At 31.7% G+C, this 14699-nt stretch overlaps 2 protein-coding genes across 5 annotated transcripts; both read left to right on the forward strand.

Annotated features, from left to right (window-relative positions):
• The first annotated feature begins 537 nt into the window (after positions 1-537).
• Positions 538-4884, forward strand: LOC140866197 (WAT1-related protein At1g43650-like). Its single transcript, XM_073271114.1, has 6 exons — positions 538-788; positions 3023-3139; positions 3521-3764; positions 4129-4287; positions 4380-4531; positions 4686-4884. The coding sequence occupies exons 1-6, from the start codon at positions 538-540 to the stop codon at positions 4882-4884; spliced, it is 1122 nt and encodes a 373-aa protein (XP_073127215.1).
• A 3626-nt stretch (positions 4885-8510) lies between these two features.
• On the forward strand, positions 8511-13196 carry LOC140892242 (uncharacterized). 4 transcript variants are annotated; one of them, XM_073301071.1, is made up of 11 exons: positions 8511-8716; positions 8990-9088; positions 9800-9885; positions 10337-10474; positions 10571-10792; positions 10885-11006; positions 11129-11311; positions 11406-11684; positions 11822-12082; positions 12345-12628; positions 12866-13196. In XM_073301071.1, exons 2-11 carry the CDS (start codon positions 9083-9085, stop codon positions 12890-12892), a joined length of 1608 nt encoding a protein of 535 aa, XP_073157172.1. In that variant the 5' UTR covers positions 8511-8716; positions 8990-9082; the 3' UTR covers positions 12893-13196. The 4 variants fall into 4 exon arrangements, with proteins under 4 accessions (XP_073157172.1, XP_073157198.1, XP_073157181.1 ...); XM_073301097.1 differs by having other exon boundaries at positions 12348-12628; XM_073301080.1 differs by having other exon boundaries at positions 8994-9088.
• The last annotated feature ends 1503 nt before the right edge of the window (positions 13197-14699 follow it).

Consider the following 14699-nt stretch of genomic DNA (forward strand, 5'->3'; position numbering starts at 1 on the left):
AAAAAAAACACTTATTTTGGTTTAAATAAGTGGTTTTAAAAACACTGCAGATCTATCCAAACACATATATTGAAACAATAAAAATATTTTTTTAATAAAAAAACATTTTTTATCTCGTAATTTCTAATCCAATTAAACACACTAATATCTAATTTAAAGATGTTTTTGGTCAGCCACTGATGTTTTTATTTTCCTTCCGTCTTGGTTTTAGTGCGGTATGCTTCATTAAACTCACTAATGTCCATGCATGATATTTGATTTTTTTTATTACCTATAATGACGGTTTATGAATTTATCATATTATATTATATTATATTGTATATGCATTAATTAGTTGGAATCTATTATGCACCAGTACGAAATATGCATGTGTACACGTGGATGAATAGCTCAGGCTGGCTAATATATTAATGTAATTAAGATGAATATGAAATATATACTTACCTTGTATATATTATTCTGCACTTATGTTACTGAAAAAATCAGATATTTAACATAAAAAAAAGGAAGCAACTGAAATTAATTAACCTAATTAGGATGCTAGAGAAACAGAAACCTTACATTGCTGTGATGTTTATACAGCTGAGCTTTGCAGGGCTATTCTTGCTAGCTAAGTTGGCGATTTCGGGTTCGGGGATGAAGCCGCCGGTGTTTGTTGCATATCGACAGGCGTTCGCCTTCGTAACCTTAGCTCCATTTGCATTCATCTTCAACAAGGGATCTGCATCCATTACTTCACAGCTTCCATGGCATGCACACCTCAAGATTTTCATTATTTCCTCTTACGGGTACGTATCAATATTAATTAATACATATATAGCTTAATTTTGAACCATCTCACGAAATGATTCTACCTCAAAGCTACAGATCACAACTGACCATCTACGTATCAATATTATATGCATTAAAACGAACATCTTATATGTAAACGTTTTTTTGTTTATTTCGTTTTTTTAAAAAAAAGAAATATATAGTTTGCTATTTTTTTAAAATATACGTATGAAAGGTAATTTAAGTGGGAGAATAACAAATTTGATAAATCGATTTAGGTAGTATTTGGGAGAGCTTTTAGAAAATATTTCTTAATTTTTTCTTCACAAAGTTGATAAATAATTCCTAAAAACTCTCCCAAACAATACCTTATAGTCTAACTAGCTAATGAATAGTGATCAAGATTAAGCTCTAGTTCAATGTTGTGTGTTTTTCGCTCGCAAGCGCATATGTCAAGTTTTAATATATGATAAGTTGAGTATTGTTCCCACGAGGATTGAAAATTTATATTCACATCAAATCCTGTAATTAAAATAATCTCAACTTTATTTAAAAAATCAAAGTTTTAAATTCAATAAATAAATTAAATTAAATTAAATGAACCAGAATTTCAAGGAAGTCTTTGGGTACACGATCTGAGACGGGATCTAGATACAAGATTTCACCCAATATTTTTCATTCATGTAAATCATATTAGTTGATAATATCACTTATTCCAATTTATAGGCCAAGATCCCATAAGTGTTATTTATTGTCTCTTCCGAGTGCCGAGTAAATTTATTATTTTAATGTCAGTTTCGATATCTCTATCAAAAATCAAACATATAAATAATTTAATCAAGTCATATGGTTCTATTTCAATGACCTCAAAGGAAATTATAGGCCTCTCGAATTCTACAAAAAATTCTAGGTTGTGTTTTCCTATGATCCTATTCAAAATCGTCTGTTTCGAGTATCAGATTTCAAATAAATTTAACATTCAATCTATGACAAGTTAATTGAAAGGCAATCAAAACAAGAATATACAAATAAATTGTTAAGAACAAATAATCGTAGGCAAAATAATATTCAAAACATGAAAATCAAATCAAGATCCGTCAATCTCTATAAACAACTAATAAATTTATAATGAAATTATAATCAAACACATAGATATATCCAAAAAAATCTCATCATAAATGAAGACAGATAATAAAAATCATCAGTCATCTGTCTTGTGATTCGATTATCCCTTGTTGTTCGCTCCCACGTCTCAAATCCAATTCCCAAGACTTCTTGAATGTGTAGTTTTGTGTGGTTGTGTTGTTTGGGTGTTATCGTATGAAAGAAGTATGAAAGGTGGTAAAAAGTCCCCCAAAAATCAGCTGTCGTCTTTAATTTATAACACAAAATCATCAACGGGCCGAAAACGGCGCATACAAGCCCAAAATAGACAAGTTTCCAAAATCTGAATTTTTGTAGCGCCTTCGGTAATGAGCGCAGAGACTCTGTCCATATATAACGCAGAGGCGCTACCTTCTTTCGGCGACCAGCGCAGAGGTGCTCTAAGACAGCGTAGCTGCTCCGTAAAATTTATGGGTATAGCGCCGAGGCGCTAGACTGGCGCAGGGGTGCTGTCTGTCTTCTTCATTTTTTATTTTTTTTTTCTTGAATCTCGATCTTTTTTTCCATCTCTTCGCTTTCTCTTACTTTTTTTTCACTCGATTTCACCACTTTTTCTCAACAAAAAAAGATTGTTACCTAAACTCCTGTAAATAACACAAACAAACACAAACACATATAATATTGTTTGATACATAACAAAAGCCACATTAAATCATATAAGATATAAGCACAAAATTAATAACTAATTTATTTCGTTTGCGAATTATAAGCCAACAATGTCTAGACCCACCTCATTACTTCAATGAAAAATACAAAAATCACAAAAAGAAACAAACAAAACAAAACAAAGTCAAATGGCTAATACTTATTAGAAGTCCCCAAAATCATAATGATCAGTGGAAGTTCTAGGATCAAGAATTCAAGATATTTACGGGACTGATTAAACTCAATTTGGCCAACTTGAATGGAGGACCAAAATAATAAAGATCGAGAATAACATAAAAGACGTTTGCAATTTTCCCTTTATCATTTATAATAAAATTACCTCGATCGAGAATGAATATATTAGCACGATTTTCATATTCTAATGATCAAGGTTAATTTGATAAACGCATGCATTCTTGATTAAGTACTAATTAAATTGCAGGCTCACACTGACAATGATTCTAACCCTAGTTGGATTGAAGTATACTTCTGCGACATTTGCTACCGCCACTCTCAACATAGCTCCGGTACTCGTCTTTGTCATGGTTGTTTTTTGCAGGTAATTAACTAATATCGAATGAGGGTATTTGCAACGTCTAGGCGGAGATGCTGCAGATGAGGGGCGTCTACCGCCCCTCTCAACGCCTCCTAGCGGTTGAATTTAACAACGGCCATTTTATTTTCTTTTAAAAAAAATACAAGTGCACGCGATCCACGGACACAATTGTTAAATAAAATTTGTTTTTATACTATATATTAAATTTAATTTTAATAGTGTTTTGAAAAATAAATATAATGAATTTTATGGCTATGTCTCTGGTCATATATATATATATATACGTAAATTTTCAAGTCTTTTCCCATAAGTATATCAAATTAATATTAATTCATAGAACAATCAACTGAATTTCTGATCGAATATAAGATTAAAATATTGTAGGATCGAGAAGCTAGCCATTAGAGAATGGCATGGAGTGGCAAAGGTTTTGGGAACAATGTTTGGTTTCTTAGGAGCAATGGTCTTTACTTTCTACAAGGGCCCTTCTCTATTTTCATCTTCACATCATGAAAACCCTACTTCTTCGATATCGGAAAACAACACTCGCACAACGAAAGACTGGATCAAGGGCTCTGCTCTGTTGCTGGCTGGTGAATTTACATGGTCCATGTGGTTAACCATGCAGGTAATTGGATCATGACTAGTACTCTATAAGAAATTAAATCACACTTTCATATATTATATATTGGTCATATATATACATAGATAGCCTAATCGATTTGGTGCATATAATATATGCCAGAGGAATATTCCAAGTTCATAAAATTTAATTCACGAGTTCAGGTTCACGAACTCGATCGACATATATCTGTATGCCAATTCTTTTGGATTAATTTGCTTCATGCACGTATTATCAGGATGAACATACGTTAGTTTATAGATCATATATATATATGTGTTTCGTGATCACAATTTCCTTAACAAATGGCGAATTTCTTGTCATGATATTTTCTTAATCTTTTGGTGCGCGCATTTGAATTTTGTTACAGGCTCCACTTTTGAAACGATATCCAGGGAATTTAAGACTTACGTTTCTGCAGACTGGTTACAGTTGTCTATCAGCCATTATATATAGTGCATCCATGGAGAGAAATATATCATCGTGGAAACTTGGTTGGAATGTTAATCTTCTAATTGTTGCCTATTGTGTAAGTAATTTATTAACTACCTATATATATATATATATATCGGATTATTAATATTATAACTATTTAATTTTAAAATTTCATTCTAATTGTAGGGTATTGTTGTGAATGGGTTTGTTACTTGGTTGCAAACGTGGGTTATCGAGAAGAAAGGTGCTGTATTCAGTGCCAATTTTGGTCCCTTGGCAGTTGTTTTTGCTGCAATAATTTCAATCATTTTCCTCAAAGAAACTCTTTACGTGGGAAGGTTTGTGAAATTTTCATTTCATATTTCAATAGTAAACATTAATTATTTATTTCTTCTTAGTTTTTTCCCCTTAGAATATATGCTTGGCATGCCTGTTAATTCTCTATTATTTATTATTGTTGAAATTATTCGAGTAATGTGTCTTCGAGTGCAGTATTTTGGGGGCACTATTGCTAGCCGGTGGGCTGTATATTTTCTTGTGGGGTACCAGCAAGGAGTCCCAAAAAGAATCCCAACAAAATTTGGATCCCCAGAAAAAAGAAGCTCAATTAGATTCCATTATTACATCTATATCACCAACTCATGAAGATTATAATGGGCAGAGAAAAGAAGATGATCGATCGAGGAATTGATCACGCTTGATATATAATGTAGCTCGTTGTATGAAAATTAAATCTCGATTAAAGTCAACCTAGTCGCGTTAAATTATATATCGTTTGTAACAATGCAACTCTTTATATTTCCTTTTACATTTCCCTAAAATTTCAAGTAACAACAATAACACAGCTTCAAATTACATGTCACAATTGAACCGATAAAAAAACTGAAATTTCATTAGATTAATAATTTATTTATTTATAATTTTATTTAAACTAGTAAAAGTCACGTGCATCGCACGTGGAAACATATTTTATTGTCGATAAACAATGTTAAATAAATTAATTGATATAAAAAGATATTAACACGCAGTTAATAAATTATTTTCATGGTAATAATATATACTTTTTGAGAAAAAAACCTATTACATGTCTTAGTGATGTAATCAATATAATTTTCGATATTGCAACTAATAAAAATATTTGTAAAATTTTCAAAAAATATATCGCTTGCAATTTCAATGTTTGTATTAATTACGGTCATGATTAATTTACATTCACATTAATAATTTAGAATAAGACATTATCAATGATTCATATAAGCTTATAAATATAAGTATTACATTTATTGTATTTTTACATTAACACAATATTAATATTAAAACTTATGTAATTATTACAGCTCGATCGAGTTTTTTATTTTTTTTATTAATCATGAGAAATTATGGCATGCTTCGTACCATGAATTCGTCTTATTTTTTTTATCTCATGTATGTATGATTTATTCTTTATTTGTTAATAAGTCAGATATGTTAATCAAATTATATTAAATATGATTTTGTAATTTCTTTATGTTATATGTTGATCATTATTGATTTATGAAAAAAAAATTGGTATAAATAATGCATTCTAAACCTTTATTTAAATTATTGCGTCAAATATTTTTTTATTTTATATTTGGGATTTTTTAAAGATTTTTCATATCATGTGTTTTTTATTCTCCATGAAAGAATCATTATTATCATCATATTTAATAACAATTCTTGTAATACTATTTTCATCAATCATTTGCATTTTTCTATCGTTATTATTTAATCAGACGGTCTCTTTTTATGCTAAAAATATTTACTTTCAAAGAATAACAATAATTTCATCATTCTCATCTGCATTCTGGTATGTTATCGTCTTTCATTACTTGTATGTCACTATCGTTAACGATCAATGTATTTGTTGAACATCCTCTTTTCTTTTTTTATTTAGTTCAATAGGTCCTTACGCAAATTAAAATACATAAGATTTTTTTGTTGAAAAAATATGTCATTTCATCTACAAACAAATAAAACCTAAAGTATTTTGGTGTTTCAATCTTTTAGAAAACTGAATAAATATTTAATTTATTTAAAAATTTTGTGAAAAAAATATGTTCACTTTATATACAAGAAAATAAAAACTGAAGTATTTTGATATTTCAATATTTTTGAAAACTGGAACTTTATCTAATATGCACACATTGTCAATTTTGACCTTATCATAATAATTTATTTTACAAAAGTATCCTCATAGAATTTATCAAGTGTGTACTAACCAATGACAAAGTTGAAAATACAAAATGAAAAACTTTGACCTTGGTTCACACTTTTATAATTGGTATATAGATATAGATTATATATTTTATAAAATGATATTCGTGAATAAGAATAATTTTGAATAATTAATTCATTTAGACTTTATATTTGAAAGTTTTATCTTATCTAAAAAGATAATATATTTCATTTTAGAATATATTTTATTATTAATTTAAGGTATTGTCAAAATTTTAACTGGACCAAAATAATCGAATCATGATTGGACCGAATAAAAAATTCGGATGTCTACTTATTTATACTTCTAAACCCGAAAAATCGGAAATTCACTTATGTTGTGCTTGGATGGGTGGATTTAGGCTGGTTTGAGGTCACTTTATTTTTTCCATTTGTTTGGAGGTTTCGCCATTCAGTCAATTGCCCAAACATCAAAAAGACGCAGCTTTCATTTTCTCTATTATGGTCGCCTTAAACTCCCTGTTTCTCTTAATAAAGCCCTCTTCAATCTTGATTTTTCATGTCTCTCTACCTCCATTTATCTTTATTAAAAGGTTTTTTTGGTTGATAATTTGTATGAATGCCCTTTTGTTTTGCTAAGTTTGATTGTATTCTTAATCCGTTTCTAAATTTGTGCTTACCTTCTCGAATAATTGGCAGTTTCCTGCAAATGGTCGGTTGTATTTTTGTTTTAGATGGCCATAGTTAATGGAGATTTAAGCAATTAAGCTCAAATCTTGTGGGATTTTGCCGTTATTTCGTGAATGAATTCTTACACATGAGGTGTAAAGGTGTGATCTTGATTATGAAACTAGGAAATCTTTGTAATATATGAGTCCAAGATTTCAATTTGTGTTAACAAGTAAAACTTCAAGATTTCAGTTTGTGAGCACATTATTGGTTTATATTTTGTTATAATGCAGAAATATTTCTTCAAGATGATTTGGTTGAGGTTGTTGGCATGATCGCCGCATCGTTTCAAGATTTTGTGACAAGCAAGAAGAAGGAACATAGACCAAGCGGTATTGAAATACACGTGGTTGTTTTTAGCATAACTGGACTTTATTACGAACACCGAAAGATTTAAGGCGATCCAAAATTGATGAATGATGACGTTGAAAATTTTAGATTATAAAAAGCACTTTCGGATGATGAGAAAAGAAAATGGGTGCATTTTCTCATCAACTCGTGATTATTCTAGAATTTTATTTAGAAACTAAGTTAAATATTAGATGTTTCTTTGTTGATGTTTTGGTTTTACAACTCATCACTATCCTAAAATTTGGATTTGATATTTTTTAGCTTATGAGAATGAAATCATGATTGCTATATCTATTTTATATGTTTGTTTTGTTGGAAAAATGTTAATACTTTGTTATATGTTAATTTATATAAATATTCTTGTCTATTTAAATAAATAAGTCATGAACTCTTTTGAGTTGAATATGGTTATTGTGTTATCATAATACTTATTTAATTTCAAAATTTATTTTTTGAATATTGGATGCGTTAATATAATTTTTTTTTTATCAATATATGTTACTAAATTTTGATTTTATTGTAGAGTTATTGCACGAAAAATAATGTTTTTATGTTACTAGTATGATGAAAAAAAAAATTGAAGTTTAATATTATAATAAGTTATATAATAATTTTTTAGAAAAGCTTAAATATTTTGTTTAAAATTTATTTACGTAAATTTTGTATTTAATCCAATTAAAATAAATAAAATTTATATTTATATTATTTTAAATTAAACATGGTTATTTTGTAATTACAATACTATTTTTAATTTCAAAATAAATAAAAAAATAAAGAATAATATATTAGACTTTTTAATTATTTGAAATTTTTAAATTTATTAGACAAACAACTAATCAATGAATTTAAAATTTGACTTTGAAATTCTATGTTATTCCAAGCAAAAGATTTAATAAAAAAAGATTCAAATCAATGGATTTTCAAATTTATTTATTTGAAATTTAATCTCAAATCCAATTGCCTCCGTCCAAGCACAACCTTATATATTTCTAAAGACTAAAATTGAAAATCTAAATACCAAATTAAAATACCAAAAAAAAAAGTAAAAGAAAATAAAAAGGGACTGGTTGGGACTGTGCGCCAACTCCGCTTTGCACTTCACTCGAAGCTTTTGCGAGGGCTCGATCAGATGTGTGTCATCTCCTTCTAAAATCGAAGCTTTTGTTTTCATATTCAACTGTGATCGCGGCAATTACTGAAGAAACTCCAGCTCTCTGTTGGGTTCGCGTGATTTTGCTTGGGTCATGGTATACCAATTTGGCTTATCTTGTTCTTTTCCAGGATAATTTTTTCGAGGTTTTTTCCACTTTGTAATTGCGATTTTGCTCTATTATGCTTCGGTTTCATTGCTGGTTTCCTCCTTTTCCCTGCTTCGGAAGTCAAACCTTTACCGTGTTTAATTACTATTTGAATTTTTGCATTTTAATCATTTTCTGTTTCGGGTTCGTTATTGTTTCCAAGTTTAATTTTTGACTGAATTTGTTGAAATTTGATCGTATTTTAATAAGTTGCTAATGTAGGTAGATCTCTCGATGTTGCTTGTGAACCCATTGTCGCTCATAGGGGAAAAGGGTTCCCTTTAGAGAGCCCAACCATGTGTAGTTATTCGAGAAATGAAGGTTGTTATGCCATTTTTTTTTAATAGAATGACGTGCATTTATTCATTGTCGTAGGATGCTGTTATGTGTGGTGACTATGAGCTTGAAACTCTTTTGGGGTTCTTTTTTTAAACTCTTTTAGGGTTCTACTTGACTAAAAAATACGAAAATTTTAATAATCTGGGCCCTTATTTTGTTTACCTTTTTCTGAGATATGTAAGCAATAAGCAATGGTGGATCGAAGTTTTACTGAAGGCTAAAATGGAATTAGCATGGCAATACTATAATGTTTGAATAATTGCACATAACATTCTCAGTGCCTATGTGTGCAGGGGTGAATCCAGTATTTATGTCTGGGGGAGGCGAGATGAGGGGGGAAGGAAATTTGTTGTAAAAAATACTCATAGAATTTATAAGTATTTAATCATAGGAGGAGGGTGGGGGGGTGGGGGGTTGCGGCGATCACCCTTTCTCGGTCCACACTTAGGGTATATAAGTTCGTACTGATGATTAATCCTCTACAGAAAGTATCATTGGAAAAATAATGGGGAAAATGAAGTGGCTGTAAAATGACAAATAAAAACAGATTTTTGTTCGGGTTATCAAAATGAATCTTTTCAGGACTTCCTTTTATTATTTCATTTCTTTCAGCTTTATGCATGTGATTGAAGAAGTCGTAATTTATGACCCTGCCTCTTTAATTGCTAAGTGGCGTACAATTTATTCATGCAGGAGACCACATGTTTGCAATGTGGCTGTAGAGGATTCACCAATGCCTTTGTGTACTGTGTCAAATGTCTAGATGTTGCCGTGCATCGGTAAGCTGCATATTGCTGAATGCTAAGTATAGCTACCTTATGTCTTATTTTTTGCTTGATCTAATATTTTTAGTAGCGTGGACAATTGATTTGAAAAATTCTGGTTTTCACTTATCTTTTGGCTCTGATTAAATGAGTCAGTAAACATGAACACGTGTCATGCCAAAGAGCTTTCTACTTCTCCACACTCAAGAATATCTTGAACTGTAGTTGCTGCTTTCTTTCTTTTTTTTTGAACAAATAGTTGCTGCTTTCTTGATTCTTTATTTCCCACTCGCGTCCCCGAGAACTAGAATGACTTGTTATATGGGTTTTTCATGTTTCCATCTGCCATTATCATTTACTGGCAATCATTTTTGATAAAGCAGTATTCAGCAGACATGTTTTCTCCTTATCTTCCAGGTTTACACTATCAGGGATTTTCTTTTATTTTTTTTATCCTGCTTTTCAGCTACTGTCTAGATGTAATACCCGGTAACAATGAGTTCATCCATTGGGTTTGTGATGAATGCAAAGATGAAGTTCAAAACAGAAAACCAATGGTTGATTGTGGTACACGTGCTGAACCCGTCGTCAAGCCCATTTGGATGTGAGAAAAATCAAATCTCATCACACCCAAGTTTTTGAAAAAATGCTTATGTTTTGCTCGAACATGTAGCTTTGATCGCTAATTCCTTGCTGACAGGGGAAGTTTCCACATATGGAACAAAAAACTCAGCATGCTTGATGGAGTCGTAGCACACATATCTACCAGAGCGTGCCAAGAAGCGTACGAGGAGTCGAGTCAATTTCAACCTGTGCTACACCTGGAAATGCTTCCCAAGTCTGCTGTTTGGCCAAAAAGTTTTGAAATATCAGAACCTAGTTGTGACAGTATTGCACTCTTTTTCTTTTCATCGGAGAGAAGGTGTTAGTAATGATTTTTCTCTGTTTTGTTATCTTTCTTTTTTATGTTTTCTACGTTCTAACCGCATAGTTTTTTAAATTTCTACATGGAAGTGAACGGGATTTTGATCTTTTTGTTGATGCAATGATGCATAAAGAACTTGCCATGAGAGCCTTTATACAGAATGCTGAACTTTTGGTTTTTACTTCGAAGGATCTGCCTTCGCTTTACTGGAGTATGTTTCAGTCATTTTTGTGGCTAAATGTTCATTTTTGCACTTATTTTACATATCCGCACTGGGATACTTGTCCTTCATACCTCATCTGCTAAGCCTCCTGGAATAAAACTACTCTGCAGGGTTCCAAGAGAAATATTATCTATGGGGAGTATTTAGAGGAAAGCACCGCCCGGCACCAAATTCTCATTTATGCAAAGAGGAGTTGGGAAGACACATGATGATGCATGGTGTTGGTGGGTTTAAAATTACTGAAACAATGAAGAGTTGTGATGCTCGTAGTCTTCTTGACACCCTGAGAAAAGGTAATAGTTGTGGTTCAAGCACCGGTTGTTGTAATTGTTTAGGAGGTTTATTGATGCATTGTAGCTTCCTTTTGTACTTTTACTTTTGTGACAGGTGTCTCGCTGGAGGATAAAACGAGAACTCGAATAATTGATAGTTGGGAACAGGCCAAACCTGTGGATGATTCAAGACAAAAGGCAGAGTGTCATTTCTGTGGTTTTGTGTCTTCAGAAGGAGGGATCTCACATCTCAAGGCACATTTGGGGGGAGGGGACCTGAAAATTCATGTACCAGGATGCTGTAAGGTGCCACCAGAAGTCAAAAGAATAATAGCTGAATCGGTCTCTGGATGTGCCCAAAACGAGAAAGCACAGTGCATAAAGAATACTCAAGGTGTGCCTTAAGAGAGAGATGGCTGTATATGTTTAAATTTTGTGGCAGCTTATTAGTTTGAAGTGACTAAAATTTTTCTGTGAAAGAGTAGCATTGTGTTACGATTGTCTTTCTGACTTTTGAAGTAACTACCACAGGAAAATCTCGTAAGAGGGGAAGGCCACTAGATGATGCTTGGGACCACGCCATACCAATGGATGATATAAGGCAGGGCACAAAATGCAAATATTGTAACTTTGTATCTAAACGTGGTGGAATTACTCGTTTAAGAGCACATTTGGGTGGAGGTGATCCTACAATGCGAATTAATGGTTGCCCTAACGTGTCACCAGATATCAAAATTTTGATGGAAAAGGAGATGAAAAAATTTATGGAACGGCCAAAGATTCCATTCCAAGGTAAGGAATCTATAAGTTGGTAAAGATGGTAAAGTTTCCTCTAGAAAGCCTCGTGCATCCACATGGAACAAATATCTGGTGGTATTGGGTCTAGGATTTATAAGGTGGAAAGTAGTGCGTACGATTCAAGGGATTCGTGGGATGAAAGTTGCATTCTTGCCATACATAAAATTTAAATTTCATTTTTGTTATAGTCTAGGCCATCTTTTTCGAATTTCAGTGTCCTGCATTATCTTAGCATTCTTTCTTACTTCGAAAATAGCAGGCACAGCAAAAGCATCTGGAAGGGGAAGGCCGCTTGATGATGCTTGGGAACATTGTATACCATTGGATAACATAAGGCAAGGTGCAAAATGCAAATACTGTAACTTTGTTTCAAAACGTGGTGGTATTGCTCGACTGAAGGCACATTTGGGTGGAGGTGATCCTATAATACGGATCAGAGGTTGCCTAAACGTGCCGGCGGAAGTCAAAAAGTTGATGGCTGAAGGGATCAAGAAACGTATGAAAACACCCAATGGGCAATCTGTTGGAGGAATTTACAAGGTATGACTTGTTTCCATGGTAATACTTTTGTTAGTTGGTGAGAAAAATCCAAAATTCCTCTTCCGTCTAAATCTTAAGCTTACAGTTTCAGAGAAAGTTACGCATAGAATCTCTAAATCTTATTTTGGTCGCATACTCTTTCATTCTTGCACCGCAAAAGTTCATATGCCGATCCATGATACTTTTCATACCAATGTACTTCACAAAAGAACACCTTGATGCATGCTTTTTTTGCAGGATCCGAAAATATACCAACCTACATAAAAGAATATTCTCCTCCCCGAACACTACTCCGAAAAGTCGGTCGTCAAAGATCAATTCATGTGAAGTACTCAGAGTTGCAAAAGATGCCATCTGAAATAAAAGCACCGGAGATTCGGTTAGCTTCAATGCCTTGGCAGGTTTGATGATTCCCACCAATGACACGGAACATACGATACTTTCTCGGCGAAAGGGTTAAAAAAAAAGGGATGGCTTTTCATTCTCCCATAATAGAATAGAAGTGTTTCATTTTGTTTGTATATGGAATTCTAGTTTTCATTCGTAGCCCTTCCTGTGTGTTTCTGATCCAATACACTCTGTGAGAAGGAAAGAATTAGAATTATGAGCAAACCATGCATCTATATTTGTCTACGCAATGTTTTGAGGACGAAGGTCTGTTGCATTTTCACGACTGTCATTTCCAATTATTGGTTTATTTATACCTATATATATATTCTATTTTATTAAAGTTGAGGGGTTGGTATGTTGGTAATTGGTATGACCGTAATTGGTATGACCAACTTTTTATGTCCATTTGATAACTATTTATTTATGAAAATACAACGTTTATAAAATTAATTTATTTATTTACAGAAAACACTTTCAAAATTGTTCTTTATTTTATTTTTTTTGTTTTGATTTTAAAAAAATTATTGCAAAATCACGCAACGCGTGCTCTCGAGTGCTAGCATTAAGTAAAAAGTTCTTAGAGAAACTGCTTGGTCTTTTGGTATGACCACACAAAATTAATAATAATATCTATTTATTTATCTATTTTCAAATTTCAAATTATTTTAAAAAAACTAACGGGGCGGAAAATACCTAATAAAAACAACGATGTTTTAAGCCTTTAACTACTTCTTATGGTTATCATTCTTAACCCAAAAAAAAATTATTTTTTTTAATATAAATTTATTAGATTTTTTTTATTGAAATTAAGTATAATAAAAAAAAATAATTTTTCGTCACACACATCGTATGTATGCAAAAACATAAATGCTAGTATATATATTAAAAAAGATGAAATGTTCCGAGAAAAACAATGAGTCATTTATTGAAAATACTAAATAATAATTGTATTATTTTATTTAAAAATTATTATTTTTATCAATGTCCACAAGTGTAACACGTGAGAAATATCGACAAAAGACTAAACCCCCCAAAACTCTTTCGCCCTGTTGTTTTTTCGAGTTAAATTTTGGTTTCAAACTCTATTTCACCCGTGACTGAAAGTTTGACTAAGTAATCATTTAAAAAACGAGCCCAATACATACAAAATTTAAATTTTCCAATCAAATTATCTCGTTATTATAAAAATAAAATCGCAAGCCGGAGACTACGTGACAAGATAAACGCCTGAAATTATAAGTACCATCTCTCACAAGTCACAAAGACAAATATATATACAGTATAGACACATATATATGTGTGTGTGTGTTAGTGTGTACGTGTATATATATATATATATGATATATACGTACACATATATCATATAAGGGCAAAAAAATCTCCTATAACAATTCATCAATTTACTCATGTAACTATGTATGCTCAAAAAATTGAGAAATACAATGCACCAAAAGTATTACAAATGGAGAAATCCCATGCATACATGAAACGTTTGAATGAAAAAAGTTTTCTCCAGTACGAATGAAGTTTCACAAAGCAGAGGTAATATATATGTACGTCCACGCATATTCTTCCTTTCTTTCTACTGTGCTGAAATTATATCTACGTTTAAAGTTCAAACAAGTAGTGTTGATTGAAATGGTCTGAGGTATTTGCAGAAGGAATGTTGATTTGTGGTGAA

Source organism: Henckelia pumila, chromosome 1 (assembly GCF_033568475.1).
Source record: "Henckelia pumila isolate YLH828 chromosome 1, ASM3356847v2, whole genome shotgun sequence".
Taxonomy (NCBI): Eukaryota; Viridiplantae; Streptophyta; class Magnoliopsida; order Lamiales; family Gesneriaceae; genus Henckelia; species Henckelia pumila.